Source organism: Curcuma longa, chromosome 3 (assembly GCF_044706935.1).
Source record: "Curcuma longa cultivar G26 ecotype Majalengka, Jawa Barat chromosome 3, ITB_CL_G26_1.1, whole genome shotgun sequence".
In the NCBI taxonomy this organism is placed as follows: domain Eukaryota; kingdom Viridiplantae; phylum Streptophyta; class Magnoliopsida; order Zingiberales; family Zingiberaceae; genus Curcuma; species Curcuma longa.
Genome location: NC_133863.1, coordinates 19,950,586 through 19,972,254, shown reverse-complemented (window position 1 = coordinate 19,972,254; position 21,669 = coordinate 19,950,586). Strand labels below are relative to the sequence as shown.

The 21,669-nt window shown below is 40.5% G+C and overlaps 1 protein-coding gene across 3 annotated transcripts; it reads right to left on the bottom strand.

The window, feature by feature from the left end:
• Positions 1-5,287: 5,287 nt before the first annotated feature.
• LOC141825079 (uncharacterized) lies at positions 5,288-21,668 on the bottom strand. Of its 3 annotated transcripts, XM_074712466.1 has the most exons (7): positions 21,580-21,592; positions 21,472-21,488; positions 21,298-21,400; positions 21,173-21,228; positions 19,399-21,087; positions 6,402-6,540; positions 5,288-6,304 (listed from the first exon to the last, which is right to left on the bottom strand). In XM_074712466.1, the coding sequence occupies exons 3-7, from the start codon at positions 21,386-21,388 to the stop codon at positions 5,637-5,639; spliced, it is 2,643 nt and encodes an 880-aa protein (XP_074568567.1). In that variant the 5' UTR covers positions 21,389-21,400; positions 21,472-21,488; positions 21,580-21,592; the 3' UTR covers positions 5,288-5,636. The 3 variants fall into 3 exon arrangements, with proteins under 3 accessions (XP_074568567.1, XP_074568568.1, XP_074568566.1); XM_074712467.1 differs by lacking the exon at positions 21,472-21,488 and having other exon boundaries at positions 21,580-21,668; XM_074712465.1 differs by having other exon boundaries at positions 21,472-21,659.
• Between the last annotated feature and the right edge of the window lies 1 nt (position 21,669).

Genomic DNA, 21,669 nt, shown 5'->3' with positions numbered 1-21,669 from the left:
TGCTGGGCGTCGCGTGGGCGACAGATGACGTGGAAGCCACGTGGCTGGGAGCGCGAGCGCGTGGCCAGGAAAAGCAGCAACCCGCGATTTCCTCCAAACCCTAACTCTTTCTCCACCTGCTCTCGCGATCCTCTGCCCGCCCGCCGCTTCTCTTCTCCCCCTGCTCTCGCGATTCTCTCCTGCTCGCCCATATCTCTTCTCCCCCTGCTCGTGATTCTCTCCTGCTCGCGACCTCTCTTCTCCCCTCGCTCGCGATTCCCGGCTCGCCGCCTCTCTTCTCCCCTCGCCACCGCAACCTCGCCTCTGGTCTCTTCTCCCTGCTCGCCTCAAGACACTGCTCTCTTCTGCTTGCCTCAAGACCCTGCTCGCCTTAAGACACTGCTCTCTTCTCGCGGAAAGACCCTGCTCGCTCTGCTCGACGCCGTGCCGCCTCTTCTCGCGGAAAGACCCTGCTCGCTCTACTCGACGCCGTGCCGCCTGCACTGCTAGCCGCCGCGCCCCTGCTCGTCGCCGCCAACCTCTGCTCGCCGCCGCTACTCCCTCTGTACTAGGGTATGGTTTAGGGTTTAAACTGTATTTAATTTGGAATTATTTCATAGCATTTAGTTTAAACTGGTATGGTTTAGGGTTTAAACTCCATTTAGTTAGGAATTAAGTTTAGGCTAAAGAAATAACCTACTCAATTACTGGTCGATAAATTCAAAATCTCTGATCATTTAAGCTTACAAAAATAGACCTACTTTGTGTATCATTTTCTTGGAGAGTTGCCACTCTTCTTTAACTGAATCACCATATAAACTTTGTCATATTGATAAACTTACAAGCCCTTGCACAAGCATCCGAAATTTGTTTCTTACTCAAAACAAAAACAATTGATTTTTTTCATGTTCCTTTGTATCCGAAATTTGGTGCATATTGGCTAATATTTATGGTTCGAGTATAAATCTGATAGGATAGCTTCATTAGATTTAGGATAGCCTGTGGACAAATTATCGATTTAGAAACTGAATTGCAATCCAAATGCATGGTCATTGAACCTTCTGTTCTGTCCCACAGGCTTGAAATGTTAAAATGCAAGTATCTATTTAAATTGATTTTAGTGTTCTGACATGGTTTGTATGAGTTACCAGCAACTATCATGCTACCAATGCTAGATTGAACTCACTTGTTTGAGCTATGTATGAACATGCCTAAATATCACACTTGCACATGAATGTCGGTCTACTTTATTCTAACTTCAGCATAGCTTGTGTTGATGTTATCAACAGTAATCATAAGTTTGAAGGCAGTTCTCACCTAGTATAATTAATCGAAGTTAATAGGAAAAGTTTTGATTCTTGTAATTTTTTGTGCAAAGAGAAGATCTTGATTTTTTTACTGTTGGTTACCATCTTCCAATTTATCAGATGAACTTAAATGAATATGGCTTTTAGCATTTTGATCAAACTTATTTCACAATTGGTCTTGGGACCTTTGATAACTCGAGAGTGAACAGAGTAGAGAAAACCTATGTAGCTCTCGTGATTTCCACTCTCAGGTTCAAGGGCCATCATTCATCACTAACAACTAATGAAGCTATACCTTGAATATTACTTAGGTATGGCTTTAATGTGGATTATCTCCTGAATCATGCCTGATGCAACATGCTACCGATTGCGTAATTTATAAAGTACCAACACAAGTTCAAATTGTCTTTTCTTCATTCATTTTTCACAGTCCATGAAGAGCACAAAGGAGTGAAGAAAGAAATTAGGGCTAGAATTGAGGCTAAATAAGTTTTCTAGCCCCATTTTGATGTTTAAATAATCAATTGTAACATTGGATGTTTTTTTACTAGATAAAGATGTACTTGTTGAATACACATGCCAAAACACATTCAGGCTAACTGTTGATATCGTGCAGATATTAAGGTGTACTATTGTTTTATGTTTTATTTCACATTTAAGGTATACTGAATAGGTCATGGAGCTTGCAGATGTTTGATATTCCTTGCAATTTACCTAAAGATTGACGTTATGCTATTCCTTGCAGATGTTTGCTGAAGAGGTCATGGAGCTTGTAGAGTTGACATCAATAAGAGATGCACTTGTTGGTTTGCTATTCCTTGCAGATGTGGCGTTCCATTTTGTTGCCTTACTATTCTAAATAGCGATTATGGAAGTGCCAATAAACATGGTGCTGAAGCTTGTATTTTTTGTATTTTGTATTTTTTCATTCCATTTTGTTGAGGTTGAAGAAAAATTTAGTTGAATTATTCTTTTATAATGTCTGCTTACTGTTTTTCATTTTGTTGAGGTTGAAGAAAATCTAGTCACTATATATATCTCGTGAAGCACTAATTAGAAGCCATAGTGCCAAACTGATTAGAAGCTCTATGCTGATAAAACAGCGAGTTGCTGGAGGTGTTGCAGCAAACAGTCTTGCGATCCTTACTAATGCTGCTCATCTCCTTTCTGATGTTGCTGCTTTTGCATCTCCCTGTTCTCACTCTGGGCATCAGGCTGGGAGGCAACGCCTCAGCAATCATATGGGTTTTCCCTTGTGGAGGTCCTTATGGAAAGCACTCCTCGAGAGATAGATACAACCAAGCTCAAGAAAGGTCTCTGTGAGATGGATGATGTGGTAGCCATTCACAAACATTTCATTTGGACAATCAGTGAAGCTTGTATTTTAAGCTTGAGTGAAGCTTGTATTTTAAGCTTGAGAAAGGTCTCTAAAGCTTGTATTTTAAGGAGCCTTTATATATTGAAAATTGATTAAACCTACCTAGAAGACAAATTTATTGCTTTGCTTTTATCAAGCCGACGACATGATCATCTTGACGAGAGGTATCAATATAAGGAAACCACTTTATTTTTACAATTTAAATATGAAGTTAAAATTTTGTGTGATTTGAGGAGACAAAGTCAATAAGTGACAAGGAAATTAAGTCATCCAATTAATGATAACTTACCAAACCATTTCACACAAGTTACAAACTACCAAATAAGTTGGATTAGAATTTCAAGTTCATTTGTCAATGAAGAACATCCGTGTCAATGAAATTGGACTTTGAACACAAATTTACAAAAGAAGCTGTGCATTAAATAGATGGTTTGGCAAAGTGTATGCATCTCTTTGCTGTTGCTCAACTCCACAAGCCGGCCATGGTTTGGATGCTGTTTGTTTACTTTGAAACCAACAATGGAGATGGAGATGAACAACCTATCACCAGAGACTGCATGCAATAGTAAATGAAATAAAAAGAGAGCTGCTTAGTATCACTGGATAGAAGACAAGCAATAGTAAATTAAGAAAGGATTCTTATGTTATAACTTCAAACCTATCACCAAATAACCAAATGTGAAAACATACCGATCAAAGTTCAAAGTAAAATGGAATGAGAATTGTTGAGCATAGGAAGCATGTCAAGATAGCAGTAAAGAATTTTTTAAAAATAAGTTTATAAAGAAACATTCAGGCAAATATGTATGGTGCATCAACTTCATTTAAAGCCATGGAAGAAATAAAACTTGCCTCACCACTAGTTGATAAACAATGACTCATGTTGACCAAGGTTTTTATGGCCTGCTGATCCACACACACACTTAATTGGGTCACACTAGCAACATCCTACTTTAAAAAAAAATCAATAAATCTAATCAAACAATTAAGATATGTGCTAAGAGATCGCACAGAAATATGAATCCCTAGTAATATAAAGTCAGGAATTTGAGCAGGAAAAAAGATTTATTTAGCTACATTCTGAACCACTATAGGCACTTAGAATATGCATGAAGTTGAATATTTTAGTTTATGCTTAATGATTAAGAAATCACTGCAAACATATTAGAAAGCAAAGTCACAAAAAATTACAATAATCAAAACTTTTCCTATTAACTTCGATTAATTATACTAGGTGAGAACTGCCTTCAAACTTATGATTACTGTTGATAACATCAACACAAGCTATGCTGAAGTTAGAATAAAGTAGACCGACATTCATGTGCAAGTGTGATATTTAGGCATGTTCATACATAGCTCAAACAAGTGAGTTCAATCTAGCATTGGTAGCATGATAGTTGCTGGTAACTCATACAAACCATGTCAGAACACTAAAATCAATTTAAATAGATACTTGCATTTTAACATTTCAAGCCTGTGGGACAGAACAGAAGGTTCAATGACCATGCATTTGGATTACAATTCAGTTTCTAAATCGATAATTTGTCCACAGGCTATCCTAAATCTAATGAAGCTATCCTATCAGATTTATACTCGAACCATAAATATTAGCCAATATGCACCAAATTTCGGATACAAAGGAACAGGAAAAAAATCAATTGTTTTTGTTTTGAGTAAGAAACAAATTTCGGATGCTTGTGCAAGGGCTTGTAAGTTTATCAATATGACAAAGTTTATATGGTGATTCAGTTAAAGAAGAGTGGCAACTCTCCAAGAAAATGATACACAAAGTAGGTCTATTTTTGTAAGCTTAAATGATCAGAGATTTTGAATTTATCGACCAGTAATTGAGTAGGTTATTTCTTTAGCCTAAACTTAATTCCTAACTAAATGGAGTTTAAACCCTAAACCATACCAGTTTAAACTAAATGCTATGAAATAATTCCAAATTAAATACAGTTTAAACCCTAAACCATACCCTAGTACAGAGGGAGTAGCGGCGGCGAGCAGAGGTTGGCGGCGGCGAGCAGGGGCGCGGCGGCTAGCAGTGCAGGCGGCACAGCGTCGAGCAGAGCGAGCAAGGTCTTTCCGCGAGAAGAGAGCAGTGTCTTGAGGCGAGCAGGGTCTTGAGGCAAGCAGAAGAGAGCAGTGTCTTGAGGCGAGCAGGGAGAAGAGACCAGAGGCGAGGTTGCGGTGGCGAGGGGAGAAGAGAGCAGGGGGAGAAGAGAGGCGGCGAGCCGGGAATCGCGAGCGAGGGGAGAAGAGAGGTCGCGAGCAGGAGAGAATCACGAGCAGGGGGAGAAGAGATATGGGCGAGCAGGAGAGAATCGCGAGAGCAGGGGGAGAAGAGAAGCGGCGGGCGGGCAGAGGATCGCGAGAGCAAGTGGAGAAAGAGGTAGGGTTTGGAGGAAATCGCGGGTTGCTGCTTTTCCTGGCCACGCGCTCGCGCTCCCAGCCACGTGGCTTCCACGTCATCTGTCGCCCACGCGACGCCCAGCAAACGACGCCCAGCAGAACATCTCTGTATATATATATATATATATATATATATATATATATATATATATATATATATATAATATATCAGTCTCACAGTGAAAATATAGACTCTAATGTCGAAATCTGAAACAAAATAAAAAAAACTTAAGTTGTGAAGGGCATTTACAGTTTTAAACGTGGGGGAAAACTAATATAAAGAAGGTTTCACAGTGCTTTTTGGAGGCGCTTTTACCGCCATTAGTAATAGATCTCAGTCATTGATCGATCGACAGTCAAGATTAATTTCTTTTACCGTCGCTCTGATGCAACAACTGTGACCCCTTCACAGGGACGCACAGTGAAAAGCCTCTTCTATGCTAGTTTTTCCTGATTTTATGTGACCCGAAGAATCATATTGTTGCTATTACAACATTTAGCTGGAAGAAGTAAAAGAGAAATTTACACCAACATACTTACACTGGAGTAAGGAAAAACTAAAATTCCTTGAAAAATTCATCAACCAAGGTATCAAACAACCACCTTTCGATCTCTATTCCTGCTTCAAATGCTTCGATTTTGAAATCAATCCATCTGCCTAGACGAGCACTCATATCTTTGTACACAAGCTCATCCACCATCCAGTCCTCGGTGCAGACACATCCTGATATCTCATTGTACAGTTCTTCTGACAAGTCTTTCCTGACAAACATGACACCTTTTGCCCACATTTGGAATCCTGCTCGGAAGTAAACGCTACATTTAGTAGACAAGCATTCATTCACAGCATCAAAAATTATCTTCCTCCTCATCCTCTGTGTTTCATCTACATGAGCTGACATTCGATTCTCTTCTAATTTCTCAAAGAGAAGGGGATCAAGAATCTCACTAGATTGGTCCATGTATCTGAGAACTAAATCATCTGAACTAATTTCCCAGTTATTCAAGATTTCCTTCACATAATCCAGTTCATCCCAGCAAGTGTAAGGATCATCTATTCTACCAATTTCTGAGGCTAGATCTTCTTCTGAGTCTATGGCCTGTTTATGTAATGATGATGTAGATAATTCTACCTCAGATTCTGCTGGCCAAGTTTTGTACATGGAATCAAACTCAGCATCTTTGGAGAGAGAAGAAGAATAATGAGAAGAATTGGTCAGGGTACCTGAAAATTCAACATTTAGGGTTTTTAGTTTTGCACCACATCCATAAAAGGGAAATCAGGAAAGATTCATCTAACTTCTGAACCTATATGTTATTACCATCGAAATTTTGGTAGCTCTCAGAAGAGCAGCTTTCATTTGAAAATGAGTTGTCTGGAATGGAAAGGGGGCTCTGATCTTGATGCTCAATTTCACTTTGATCCGCAATGTTGCAGTAGGAACCAATCCTATTTTTTTCCTGATCAACAGTTACGACAAAAATCAATCAGTTGTAGAATTTATCAAGCAACTTACGGACAGCAACAAGATCAAGTTGCATTTGTATACAAAGAGGAATACGAGACAAGAACATTAACCACAATGAAAATTACTTTTGAAACTCTTGCAATGCTGCTGAAAAAGTGGATTTAATGAAACCATGTGGCATCTTTAAGAATAACAAATCTATTCTAAACACAATCATTTTGGAAGGTTTAGGAAATACATGAAAGGTTGTAAAGTCTGCTAAAAAAATCATCCCATAGGTGGTAAAGATATCTAAGAAATCAGCCATCAGGGAGCAGGCATGCTTTCATAGAAATACACGCAAGTATGACAAATAAAATGTCATTAGCATCAGTGTATTCACCCCATCTAAATTGTACCTATACACCACAATAAATTTTACAAGTACCACAGGTTTGAATGATAAGTGCCAATGACTATTCACAACCAGTTGAAGAATGAAACTTCTATGACTCAGTACCATAGTTTACAAAGAGTTTTGAGGATTACAAGAAGTTTCAAACATATTGAGCTTTTCCATATTCCAAATGAATGAAACAATAGTAGTTCTTCATGCCCCTCCATTATGCCACCCTATGGATTTACATTATGATCCTGTGGCAGTTTCTGGCTATCTGGCAGACAGATAAAGTCTTGTGCCTATGTCAATCAACTCAATGTCAGAAATGCCTAAAAACAGCCCTAGCTCTCTCGGTCCATCCCACAATTCTTGGCTCCATTGCAAAAACTAAAAATATAAACCTAGGAAAGCCACGTGAATATACTTGTTACTTTGCCTGGTAGTAAGTGCCTATCTGCTTATAGTTCAGAGTTCAGAAGCAACTAGAACTACCAAAGTGAATATTGTGAACCATGTAACATAGATGGGTCATCATGTTGAAGTAAGGCTGAGGCTATTTGTTCGTGACATCTATATCAAAAAAATACCCCCTTGGCATTTCTTAGAGGTAAGTAATTCTGCATGTGAACAACTTATGATGATTGCTATATGGATTCACTAGTTCATATGGCAAGAGCAATATCATGCAAAGGCACTTGGTAAAGATATGCATGAGAGGTGTAAGTCAAGGTTTAAAATATCGAGCCGTGCCGGAGTTTCGGTTCCGGACCGGAACGATACAGTTTCGGTACCGTATCGTACCGTGCTGGTATAGTTTCGGTATTTTTAAAATATATAATATATTAACTAAAATAAAAAATTTAATCTAAATATTTAAAAATAAAAAATAAAATATTTTTTAAAAATAATAAACTAATTTTATGAATTTTATTAAAGCCTATTTAAATTATCTCTAAATCCTATTTAAATTATCCTGAACTATAGCTAGGAGTTGATTATTAAACCTTAATTAAACCCTAAGTTAAAAAAAATAAAAAAATAAAAAAAAAAAGATCGCGCGCTGGCAGCACGCTCGCCGCCCGCGGAGGCAACTCCCGACCCCGCGCGTCGCCTCCGGCGGCGTCACCGGGCCCGGGCATCGCCTCCGGTGGCGTCACCGGGCCCCGGCGGCGTCGCCGGGCCCGAGCGACGCCTCCGGAGGCGTCGCCGAGACCGCGCGACGCCTCCGGAGGCGTCGCCGCGCCCGAGCGACGCCTCCGGAGGCGTCGCCGCGCCCGAGCGACGCCTCCGGCGGCGTTTTCATGCCGGAAAAACGGTTCCGGTGCTATGCCGGTGCCGATACCGCGGCGGAACGGTAAATTTCGCCCGTATCGGGCGGCTCGGCTCGGCATTTTAATCCCTGGTGTAAGTATATCCTTGTTGCCTCAGAATCATACTTTCATATAAATTGTGGCATAATAAGCCTTTTGATTTGTTCTTGGGTCAGAATGTGTTCTTTGATTTGGTCTCAGGTTAGTATTGTTAGGTCCGGTCCGGTGCATTGTGTGTGTTTATACGTTTCATAAACGTGTACAGTGGAAGGAAAAATAATAATTAAATTTAATTATTACAATAATCGCAACACATGCATGTAGGATACAACAGGTACATGGTATAATCGAAATTAAAATATTATAGAATTACAATTATTATAGACATACCTGAAGGATGACGTTGAGCAGGAATAGGATTGGCATCAATCGAGCGGCTCTATCAAAGCTCCGTCTCTATCGATGATCCATGTCAAACTCTCATCTGGACGACTTTCAAATTCACGAGTCGCATCACCGTCTTCGGTACTAATCGACGATCTACAACGATCGATATGAGAGAAAACCCTAATATCGAAAACACACAACAACACTTATCACGACTGTTTTCCGGAGCTTTCTAAGTATCGTCGACAATCGTATTCCTGACGTATATTCCGGTAGTCAAACTTTGACCGCTGGAATAGGACAAACGATCGGAAACCCTTTCCGACGTTCCGGAGCAACAATGGCCAAATTCAACAACGGCATACAACTTCTCCGTTGGAAACAATTTCCAGCGACGATGCTCCAGTGGCCAACGGCAGTCGGAAAAACCCTTTCCACCCAAGCTCCGATCTATGACAGAGAAGACAACAATCATCGGCATCCCAACTTCTTCACCACATCCCAGACCACCAACCACCGGAAGCAGCTTCGCGCTGCGATCGGGAAGGAGGAAGAAAGAAGAGGAGGCCGTCTGCCAGCAACGTGGTGCGCTGTCTGCTCGAGCCACGCATGTGCCAGAGGCTCCGTCGCAGGCTCCGCGCGTGCCCTGCTCCGCGCAGCTCCGTCTGCCATGCGTGGTGCGCTGTCTGCTCGAGCCACGCATGTGCCAGAGGCACCGTCGCAGGCTCCGCGCGTGCCCTGCTCCGCGCTGCTCCGTCTGCCAGCCACGCATGCGTGGTGAATTAGAGATGGATGAAGAAGACATCATTAATGTAAAGCTGGATTTAGAAGTACAAAATCAGGTTTTCGTGGGCACGGATTTCAAAATGCATTTTGCACCAGTTATGCAGAAATTGAAAGAAGCAGGAATTATTGGGGAGAATCCTCTCCAATATTGGTCAAGAAACAAGGTAATCTGTACTTTGGATATTATAAATCCTGATGTGGTAATACAGGATAAGCCTCTCAAACATATTACTCCTGCTATGGAAGCTGCATTTAAGGCCCATATTGACATACTTCTCCAGATGAAGGTTATTTGTCCTAGTAACAGTAGACACAGAACAATGGCTTTTATTGTGCAGTCAGGCACAACAGTAGATCCTGTTACAGGACAAGAAAAGAAGGGAAAGGAAAGATTGGTCTTTAATTATAAAACTCTGAATGATAATACACACAAAGAATGATACCATAAACTATGCTTTATTGCATATAGTGGAAATTTTACAAAGGATCGTGAGTATAGGCTTTTGAAGCACTTGAACTCACATTCTAAGAACACTCTGGCACTCAAACTCCTTAGTAGGGCTTCGGGTATTTCCCGCTTGTCCTGCTAAGCTTCAGATCACCCCTTTTTATAGTAGAAGAGGTGCTATAGTGTTTTTAATTAAACACTATTCATTAATGTGTAAAATATTATGAAATCATAACTTCAAAGCATATTACAAGACATAAGCCCCTATTTATACATAAGATAGGGACCTATTCTAAAAAAAAATATTCTATAAAAAAAAATATCTAAAAGAATATTTATCCCTAAATATTCTAACACTCCCCCTCAAGCTGGAGAATATAAATCATATGTTCCCAGCTTGTTACATATGTAGTCAATTCGAGGACCTCTCAGTGACTTGGTGAATATATCTGCTAGTTGATCCTGTGAGTTAACAAAACTTGTAGATATTTCACCAGATATGACTTTTTCTCTGACAAAGTGACAGTCGACTTCAATATGTTTTGTCCTCTCATGAAAAACTGGATTCGAGGCGATATGCATGGCGGCTTGATTGTCACATATAAGTGACATTTGTGTAACCTCTCCAAATCTTAGCTCTTGAAGCAACTGTTTGAGCCATATAAGCTCCTGACTGGCTATGGCCATAGCTCGATATTCTGCCTCCGCACTGGATCTTGCCACAACATTTTGCTTTTTGCTTTTCCAAGAAATAAGGTTATCTCCGACAAATATACAAAAACCAGAAGTAGATTTCCTATCAATGGGAGATCCTGCCCAATCTGCATCAGAATACCCTACGACTCGAGTATGTCCTTTGTCTTCATACAAAAGACCCTTTCCTGGAGCACCTTTGATATATCGAATAATGCGAGTCACAGCATCCCAATGTTCCTTGCATGGAGAGTTGAGAAACTGACTTACTACACTTACTGCAAATGAGATATCCGGACGAGTAACAGTAAGATAACTTAGTCTCCCTACTAATCGCCTGTATCGTTCAGGATCTGGAAGAGGCTCCCCCTGATTTGGCATAAGCTTGATATTAGGATCCATGGGGGTGTCAACTGTCTTTGAGTTTAACATGCATGTTTCTTCTAGAATATCCATTGCATACTTCCTTTGGGATATGATAATTCCATTTTTGGACTGTGCTACTTCTATCCCTAAAAAATATTTGAGTTTGCCGAGATCTTTTGTCTGGAAGTGTTTAAAAAGATGTTGTTTCACCTGTGAAATCCCGAGATGATCACTACCTGTGATAACAATATCATCGACATAAACTACTAAGTAGATGCAACCAGTAGATGAGTGTCGATAAAAAACAGAATGGTCAGCCTCACTCCGAGTCATGCCAAATTGTTGAATTACAGTACTAAATCTACCAAACCATGCTCTGGGAGACTGTTTGAGGCCATATAAAGATTTTCGCAGTCGACATACAAGACCAGAAGACTCCCCCTGAGCAACAAAACACGGAGGTTGCTCCATATAGACTTCTTCGAGCAGGTCACCATGTAAGAAAGCATTTTTGATGTCCAACTGATAAAGAGGCCAATGTCGAATCGCAGCAATGGACAGGAATAGGCGCACAGAAGACATCTTGGCAACAGGAGAAAAAGTGTCCCCATAATCCAATCCGAAGATCTGAGTATAACCTTTAGCAACGAGGCGAGCCTTAAGCCGGTCAACCTTTCCGTCTGGACCAACTTTCACCGTATACACCCATCGACAACCGACAACTGACTTCCCTGATGGTAGAGGAACGAGATCCCAAGTCCCACTGCTCTGCAAGGCACACATTTCATCGAGCATAGCCTGTTTCCATCCTGGATGGGCAAAGGCATCACCTGCAGTCTTCGGGAGAGAAACAGACGACAAGGAGGAAAGACAAGCAAAATAGGAAGGAGAAACACGATGATAACTCAAAGAAACATAATGAGGAGAAGGATTACGAGTGGAACGCATACCTTTCCGAAGTGCAATGGGAATATCAGTCTCAGGAGATGGGACCAGAGGACGAGGTGAAAGACTTGGCTCCAAAGATGTGTCCATGGCAGTATCAGTGGTGGTCGGCGGCAAAGCAGGACGAGGACGACGCTGATAAACCTGCAATGGAGGAGATGTCCTCGGAGGCGACAGAGACTCCTCCGGAGGATAAAAGATAGCCATTGGTGCAGACGTAGAAGGAGAAAACTCAGACGGAGATCCGTTAGGCCCAAAAAATGGAACCGAATCAAAGAATGTGACATCAGCAGAGATGAAGTACCGACGGAGAGTAGGAGAATAACACTTGTACCCTTTCTGAGACCGTGGGTACCCAAGAAAGACACACTTATGAGACCGGGGAGAGAGTTTGTCAATGCCAGGATCGAGAGCATGAGTAAAGCATATAGAACCAAAGACCTTAGGTGGTAAAGGGTGAAGAGACTGATGAGGATAAAGAATATGATGAGGTATTTGACCTTGTAGAGTGGAGGAAGGCATGCGATTGATGAGATAACACGCAGTAAGTACAGCGTCACCCCAAAACTGAAGAGGAACATGAGAATGGAGAAGAAGAGTCCGGGTGGTTTCAAGAAGATGGCGATTCTTGCGTTCAGCAACTCCATTTTGTTGAGGGGTATGAGGACAAGATGTCCGATGCAATACACCATGAGATGCCAAGAAGGTCTGAAATGAAGTAGATAGATACTCACGTGCATTATCACTCTGTAAGGTTCGAAGAGAAATACCAAATTGAGTTTTGATTTCATAGAAGAAAGATTTAAAAATAGAAAACAACTCCGAACGATCCTTCATCAGATATAACCAAGTACAACGAGAAAAATCATCTATAAAGGTAACAAAGTATCGTGACCCCAATGTAGAAGAAACACGACTCGGACCCCAAACATCGGAATGAACCAAAGAAAAAGGTGACGTAGCCCGACTCACAGTGCGAGGAGAAAAAGAACTACGAATATGCTTTCCTAATTGACATGATTCACAAGATAAAGAATCTAAGTGAGAAAGACCAGGATGTAATTGTTTCAACTTATCAAGACCTGGATGTCCCAACTGAGCATGAATAAGAAGGGGAGATGCTGCCGCCGAACCAACAAGAGAGGATTGTTGAAGTCGATATAGGCCATGAGACTCATATCCGAAGCCAATCATCTTCCCCGTACTCCGGTCCTGCAAGGAAACAGAAGATTTTGTAAACGAGATGACACAATCAAGAGACTGAGTAAGCTGACTAATTGATAATAAATTAAAGGGAGCACCGGGAACATAAAGAACATTATGAATAGAGAGAGATGGAGAAGGATGAACAGTACCGACACCCTGAGACTGAATTTGAGAACCATTTGCCATGGTGACAAAGGGTAAATAACCAGAAGTAGAGAGAGAAGAAAAAAGTAATCTATTACCAGTGATATGATCGGTGGCCCCGGAATCAAGAACCCAAGAACTCGAAGAGTGAGATATGCCAGCAAAGGAATTACCAGTGAGTGCAACGGCAACAGGGGAATCAGAAGTTTTTCGATCCTCATACCATTTCAGAAAGTCGTCATATGAAGGCGGTGGGGTCAGATCTGGTGGTTCTTTGCCACCCTTACGAGGTGACATGATCAATCTTCTTTCCATCAGCACCTGCTTTCGGAAAGGTGCTGCTGCTGCTGGTGTCCTGCTGTTGTTGAGTTGCTGGAGAATAGAAAGGACGGCTGCCGGCGGCTGTAACTTGGAAGATAGCAACGATGTTGCTGCTGTTGGCCTGCTGGAAAAAAAAAAATCGCAGCAAGGATGCTGCTGCTACTTGTAGCTGGAATTTGCGACTGCCGGCGGCTGGTTCTGGAACAGTAAGCCCGAAATAGGGAGGTGTTTGTTCTGGGCAAGCTGTGGTTCTGGAACAGTAAGCAGCAAGCCCAGCAAGCCCAACAGAGATTGCGTGGACGACGCGGTAACAAGAAGGTCGCGTGAGGGTTGCGTGCGTGCTGTTCGGCCTCCCCTACTTCTCCTTCTGTTCGGCGCGCAGCAGGAGGCGTTCCCGTCGCGTCGAGGAAGACGCCTTATGCAGCTGCTGTTCGGGCAGAGGAAGTGAGCACGATGCAGTCGCGCTCGCGCGCGATTGCGTGGAAATCGGTCCTCTCGTCGCGGGTGGAGCGGAGGCGGCTGCTCCTTCGGCACAGCAACAAAGGAAGAAGAAAAGGATGCTCCTTCAGGGAAGGCGGCAGCACCTTCACAGCTACGACACACTTTCCAAAGGGAGGAGAGCAGGCGGCGGAGGAGGCGCTCGTGTGCGAGAGGAGTTTCCCTGCGACGGAGATGAGCAAGAGTCCCACCAGGAGGAAACACGGAGGAGTTTCCCTGCGAACAGAGGAAGAGACGCGGGAGGCGGCGGCGAACAGAGAAGGAGAGGAGAAAGAATTAGGGTTAGGCGGATAAACCTAAATCCCCTCGCTCTGATACCATGTAAAATATTATGAAATCATACTTCAAAATATTACAAGGCATAGGTCCCTATTTATACATAAGTATAGGGACCTATTCTAAGGAAAAATTATTTTATAAAGAAAAATAAGAATATTTATCCCTAAATATTCTAACACCACTTGCATAGGCACAAATCTGTTCAGAATTCCTAGGATCAAACTTGGATTTCTTCCATTTACATACACCACCCCATCCTTCCATGCATCCATCTGTTTCAATAATAATATATGCATCTGGTGGAGGTAATTCAAGATCCGATAAGTTCTGGACTATAGCTCTGATTTTCTTTACGATTTCCCAATCTGAGCCTTTAAATCGCCTATCACCATGTGGAGAGGTTTTGGAATACAGAGGTCATACCTAAGTCTTCTTCATCTTCTTCATATTGAATTGGGGTATTTTCAGTATTTTGAAAATCTGGAGTTGGTAGTTCATCCAAGTCCCACTCCGGTTCATCTTCCCAAGGTGTATCTTCCCATATACTGGGTAAAGCGCACTCTTCTTCTTCACCTTCGCTGATCCATCCATAGCAAGGGAATTTCTTCTTTTTCTTTGAAGGCTCTTCATACTCCCATCCTTCAGGTGGTGGATCATCCTTTTTGCTTTTCTTCTTGTCAGAAGATTCTTCAGGATTATCTTCTTTGCTTTTCTTCTTATCAGAAGGTTCTTCAGGATCATTTTCTTTGCTTTTCTTCTTATCAGAAGGTTCTTCATATTCCCAGCCTTCAGGTGGTGGATCATCCCATCCAGTTGGAGTGATAGGGAGATAATATTCTGGTGGTCTTTCAGGAGTAGAGTAATCCACATAGTAATCATACTTGCCGCTGTATTCTCCCAAAGTATCCCATCTGGGTGAGTTTTTGGAAGTCATCTGAATATTCTTTCTTCTTTTTTCCTCAGCTTTAGCCCAGCCATCCCATTCATCTGGTATTTCTTCTTCAAGTAGAATGGCCACAAATTCTTCCTCTGGAACTTCTTCCTTTGAATCTTCAATGTCCATCTCATTCATTCTTCTTGGCTTAGGATTTCCTGTGGAATGATATCCTGAAAAAGCCAAGGCTATAGATCCATCCATTAGGTTTGTTGTTCGAATCTCACTAAATCCGAATTGACTTGAGTCCAACTCGAGTCTAATTCAATGAGTCTACCTTAAGTCCCACTCAATGAGTCTAATTTACATTAGACTCAACCCAATGGCCTAATGATCCATCACATGAACCATCTCCAAATCGCATGTTCTAAGTGTGTGACCCAATAAGTTCTCATAACGTTGACAATGTCTTTAAAACAATTTTAGAGACATAAGCAATGAACGACATCTAGCAATACATCATTGCTACTCAAGTGACGAGAATGTCGAGATTTGACACAATCTTCCGTAACTACTATCTTGTATAACTCAGTCCTTCTATCCTTGATATCTAGATTGATCAATGAGGCATAGACCGTGTCATCCTCTTATCAATCATAAATTTCTTGATCTCCAAGTAGACTACTCTATCAAATAAGTTCATATCTAATATTGACTTATTCGAGCATGATCATGCATTTTTACAGTCCTACTCTATCAAGGGGCTCATAGATATCACTTCCGTCATATGGAAGGGATAGATCCCATCTACATCACTCATATCCCTCCACATAACTTATTGCATACCTAGTGATCGCCTTTATAGTCACCCTGTTACGGGTGATGTTTGACGAAACCAAAGTATACAACTCATTATATAGGGAACCATAGTGACTTCAGGTCTAAAGACTATTCATACTAATAGTCACATGAGAATGTTTATGACACTCATATAACGATCCATGAAACATTCGTATGGCGGGTCAATTCAGTACATAGTCTCCAATATGTACTCATGTGTCAACGTGATATCACATATCCATGACTTGTGAGATTAAGTCATCAATTGACCTACATGCTAGTCTCAACGTATTAATATTGTCCTTGCATATTAATACTCGATTAGGAATAGTTAAGAGTAGTGTTTTATATATGTCTATAGACTCTCAATATCAATTCTACAATCGATATGCTATAGATAAGAACCTACTGCTTAAGGACACTATTATATTTTTTTATATAGCACGGATAATAAATAAATATAATAAGCAAACCTTGTCTTTGTTAATGAATATGATATATATGTTCCCTAAACAATCATCTCATGATTGACACTAAGGGCTGACACTAATAGTAGATTCAAGTTACTCGTATATGTGTCCAAGAGTATCATACTCTTGACATGTGATACTTTGGCCAAAGACTTTCAGTAACAATCCTAGCAAACAGTTTAGGCACTTTGACTTATACTCAATCATCCTGGATCCACACCTTCTTAGAGATGTTTGCTTAAGATGCCAAAGAATAAGCCTCCATGACCAAGGTGACTTGAATACCACAAGTCAAAGGAAACTCACACTTAACCTTATTGAGATCTTCATTAACATATGCATAGAATTATATGAAGTCTCATAGTAGGTCACTCCAATGAACTAGTTACCTTTAACTAGCATCCACGTTTAACTCTCAACATCCAATGTCTTCAGACAGTGAGAACAGTTGCTTGGTAAACTAAGGAATTTAAAGCATATTAGTCTCAACAAAATCAATGATGTCCGTATTCATCAATTTATTAATTAAGAATAATTTCAACACATTTATAATTGCACATGTAAAGATACTCACTAGTTGTGATCTAATCACAAATTCTTTTATGTTATGAATCGTATTGCGAACATTTAGTAAATGAGTTTAAGATCCAATTAAACATATAACGAATGTGCACTCAAATAGTGAATTGTTATTTATCCAATAAATAGTATAACTTAAGGCGAATGTCTTACGATACCTCTCAAATATAACAAGTATATTAGGAGTGAAAGATTTTGGTGTGGGAAAAAGATCAGTTGATAGTTGGAAGGAAAAGAACAAGGGAACATAAGAGGATTGATGTTTCAAGCGGTGAGGGGAGGTAGGGAGAGAGAAAAATAAGAATAATAAAATTTAAAATTTTCAATAGTGGAGAGGACAAAGGGGAGGTTGTGCCATCATATCAAACTCGTGGCCTCCCCCCTACGGTGTTTGCTACAGAAAATTATAACTCTAGTAGAGAATTTATACGAATACCAAGTGGAGAGGAAAAATATTATATTGTTATTGATTCCAAAATATATGAGAATCCATGTATAGATAGGTTGCCTACTGTTGCTATCATTTTTAACAATAGCACTTCGAATAGGAAATAGAAGTCTTTATTTCTAACAGACACAAAATAAACAAAAAGTAAGGTACAGAGTAGTAGTGCAACTAATGATGTTACTGTTGGTACAAGGAGTATTAAATAATCGAACCTAAATTTTGATATTAGCAAAAGTTTAAGATTAAATCATATTGTGATCTAATGACTCAGTTGAGTATGTAGGAAATTTATCATGAAAGTCTAAGTCAAGTTCATCGAATATTAGATAAGTGAAAGTTCTAATAAGTTCGTTGGATCGGATACTAGACAATGAAAGTCTTGGCGAAGTCCAGATGGGTCAAGAGACCGGATATCTGGTAATATGGGTTCGATGTGTCAGCAAAGACCAGACATCGAATCAAGAAAGCCCTAACAGGTAAATCGAACGCTAAGCAAAGGAAGTCCAAACAGGTTTGGAGAACCGGATGTTTGACAAATGAAAAGTGAAGATAAGCATACTGGAGTGGAGAGGTTCTTCTAAAAAGAACTTAGGCGTCGATTCGACTATAGATCCTACTTGAATTCCAAAGTCAAGATCGGACAGTGAAGTGACTGTCCAACTTTGTAATTATCATACTCTATGCTAACTCTGTTTTGCAAGGTTCGGTAAACCAAATAGTTTAACTGGTCAACCAAACGGTTTGGTAGACCAAAAGGTAAGGTTTAGTAGACTAAACGTTGAGGTGTCACAAGATGTAACTTTGCAACTGAGTTGTCCGAAGTATTGCTGTGACATCCGAGGCGACAGAGGATAAATCTTGAATGGCTGACGTGGTCGAGGATAAATCTCGTCGAGCTGATGTGGCAACGGATAGAGTTTGACTGGTCGGTGTGGCAAATGGCATGGTGAAAGATAAGCACAATGAAGCTGACTCAGCCAGAGGATCGACATCAAGGAGCTGACGTGACCAAACAACGTTGGTAGAAGACCGATTCGATCGAACGAACCGGTACATTGGTGGACTGATAAATCAAATCTGGATCCGATTATCGAAGATGTCGGTAGACCGATCAGGAGGATCAATAGACCAATAAAAGCCTATAAAAGTAGGTTCGACCAGAGGCTTCATCATTATCTCTACTACACTCTTGTGCTCTCCTCCTGTGCAAAAGTTCCTTCATAACGCCGCTATGCTACTCTAACAATGAAGTGCTACTACGATCTACTTTGTTGATATATTAGTTTTAAGTTGTTTTTGTCTTTGTGTTTTCAATTCTAAGGAATGGTAAAGTGTTACTTTCCTTATATTTTTATAAGAGATGAATCTCTACTTCCGAATAATTGATTTGAAGTAAAGATAATTAGTGGATTGTCTATTCGAAAGCGATCAACAATCGCAAGCCTTGGAGTAGCAACCGGAGGCTATAAACCAAGTAAAAATAAACCATGTCTTTGTGCATGAGTTTCTGTGTTCTATTATTCCGCTACGTTCTACTTTGAAAAGAAAAGAAAAGGTTTAAACTCAAAAAGATTTTAAACGCTAGCGCAACTCTCAATCCTATAGCTACTACCTAGGGTATTAGGTAGCCTAATGACCAAATAGTAAAAACATTGTTGATAAAGAATAATATGTTGCTTATGAAGGAAAATAAGGGAAATACCCTTCAAATTTGAAAAGCAAGTTACATTATATGTTTTTATAAGGTCAATATGGTAATAATTCTTCTGTGTGTATCAATAATGAACTAAGTTATACAGACAAAAGTTTGTAAAAGCCTAAAAGAGTAGAATGACATTATACAATACAAATTATAATTATGCATAAGGGCAACAAACCTGCAGCTTATCTCTTTTACAAGGAACCCGAACGCTATTCAATGAGGAGTTTGAGGCACTGCTGCATACTTCATCATCAAAGGATAGGAGCAAAGACTCACTTTGGTAATCAGTATATGCAACTCCAGGGGCATTGGAAGTAGAAGCTGAATCTATTGAATTAGAAACATGAGCATTAACACCAGCATCTTTAACTGAGATACAGGAAGGTGATCCAGTCAAAGATGCTAATTCTTTCAATCTGTGTTCCAAAATAAAGCCTAAATGATCACCATCTTTCACATTCAAGTTGAGAGACAACAAATTTTTGTCATATGAATCTGATGAATTTCCAGAATAACTACAAAATCTGTGACCATTCTTTTTCCCCTCTTTTCCACCCTCATTCCGATAATGAGGTGAATATCCGTGCAGTTTTGTTAAAGGGGATGTGAATGTGAATGACACAACATCTCTATCACGTGTTGTATTACCATTAGTCCGACCTGAATGATCAGATACAACAACATTATGTCGGATATGTTTTCTCTGTTTGTCTAGTGATAAATTATCAACAGAATCACTTCTTTTGCAATATGATCTGTTCTCTACTAATGCCACCTTCTTATAATTTGGCATGGATCGATCCTTGGCAACACGAGATACGTCTGAACCTTTAATCATGCTGCTCCGTCCTTTTTTGTTTCTTACACAATCCTTCTCTAATTTTTGCTTTCTAGAAGAACCGTCCCTAGAAAGTGCATTTCCTTCACTTGTATCAGAGACTGATAGTTTCTGACCGAGCTGGCTTTTAGTTACAAGAGAGTCTTGTTTGTTTGATCGGTGTACATTATGAGAACCAGCATCTGAATTCCCCTTTTTGTGGGTATGTGTTTGGTTATTAGACTGAAATTTCAGTGGTTTCCCAGAGTGAAATTCATTATCCTCCTGTGAAACAAACATGTTGCTGGTACTTGGGCTTATGCCTTTTCTTGTTTGGACGTTCAACTTTGCTTGAATAGCAAGTGAAACTGATTTGTTCTTTTCTTTTGCACCAGATTTCGACGATTCATCCTTTGATGGAAAAGATTTATCATTTTGTGAAGCATCTCCCCTGCATAAGGCTTGTGATCTGGACGACTTCAAAGAAACTGACTGAATACGTCTTCTAGGCAATTCTAAAGCCTTCAATGGCTTTGAAGGAGTAGCTATAACATTTGTTGAATCACAAATTTCTGAAGGACTTGGGGATGGTTTAGAAGGCTGAACTTTACTCTTGGTTTTCTTTTGAACTTCTGGTTCACTAATCTTAACAGAGTCCAATCCAAGATTTTTGTTTGGTGACAACAATTTGTGGCGTGTAACTGAGATAGATTTTACTAGTCTATGAGGCAATGCTTCAACCTGGAACCTCTCAATTGGACTGCCTGGCATCTTTTGGGACCATAAATCTAGTGTTCTTGAGTTAGCACCAGCTTTCAAGATAACATAACTTGAATTGTTTCTTTGATTTTGGCCAGGATTATCTCGAATGTTATGCAAGTTACTCAATAAAATGCCTGATGAGGGCATCGACTCTAAACCCATAAGCTTGGCAACAACTCCAGGAGCCTTAGTCCTGCTTCCCTCTTCGTCAGCCACTGAAGAAGAACAGCTGCGCTCATTGATATCTCTTACACTAGATACACCTGATTTCTCGTCCTCATCAATCTGTCAAACAGATTGCGAAGTTATAAAATCATTAAAAAAACAAAAAAAAAATGAATGAACAATAGCATGAGCAGTATTAACTAACCAGAGGAACATTTGGTGCTGGCTTATCATCATCGATCTTGTCCTGACTTTTGTCCTCTGCAAAGAAAAATGATGCGAGGATAAGGAAAGCAGATTTGCCTCAGAGAAGCAAGCAAACGGACTCACCGATCGAAGCCTGTCCATCAGGGAACAGTTTCTCTTGCGACTTCCTGGACCACTCCAAAAAATGAATGAAACTACGAGTCTTCGGAGCCATCTAGGTGACTGCCTACATAAACCAATAGCATTCAGAGAAGGAACAAAGAAAAGGCCAAACAAGCATTCTGCAGCACGAGATACCTCCAGTAATCCCTCGCCTGCGGCACAAGATTCACAAATCGTTCGGTGCAGACAATGCAAGTAAAGACAAACACGGAAACGAGTGCTGGAATGGGTCCAAGGTATCACCTTTACGAACGAGCTATCCAGTTTCCGTCCAGAAAGAAATGTCCCGCCCCGAATTCCCCATTCCTTGAGAAGAGAAAACGCGAGATCTAC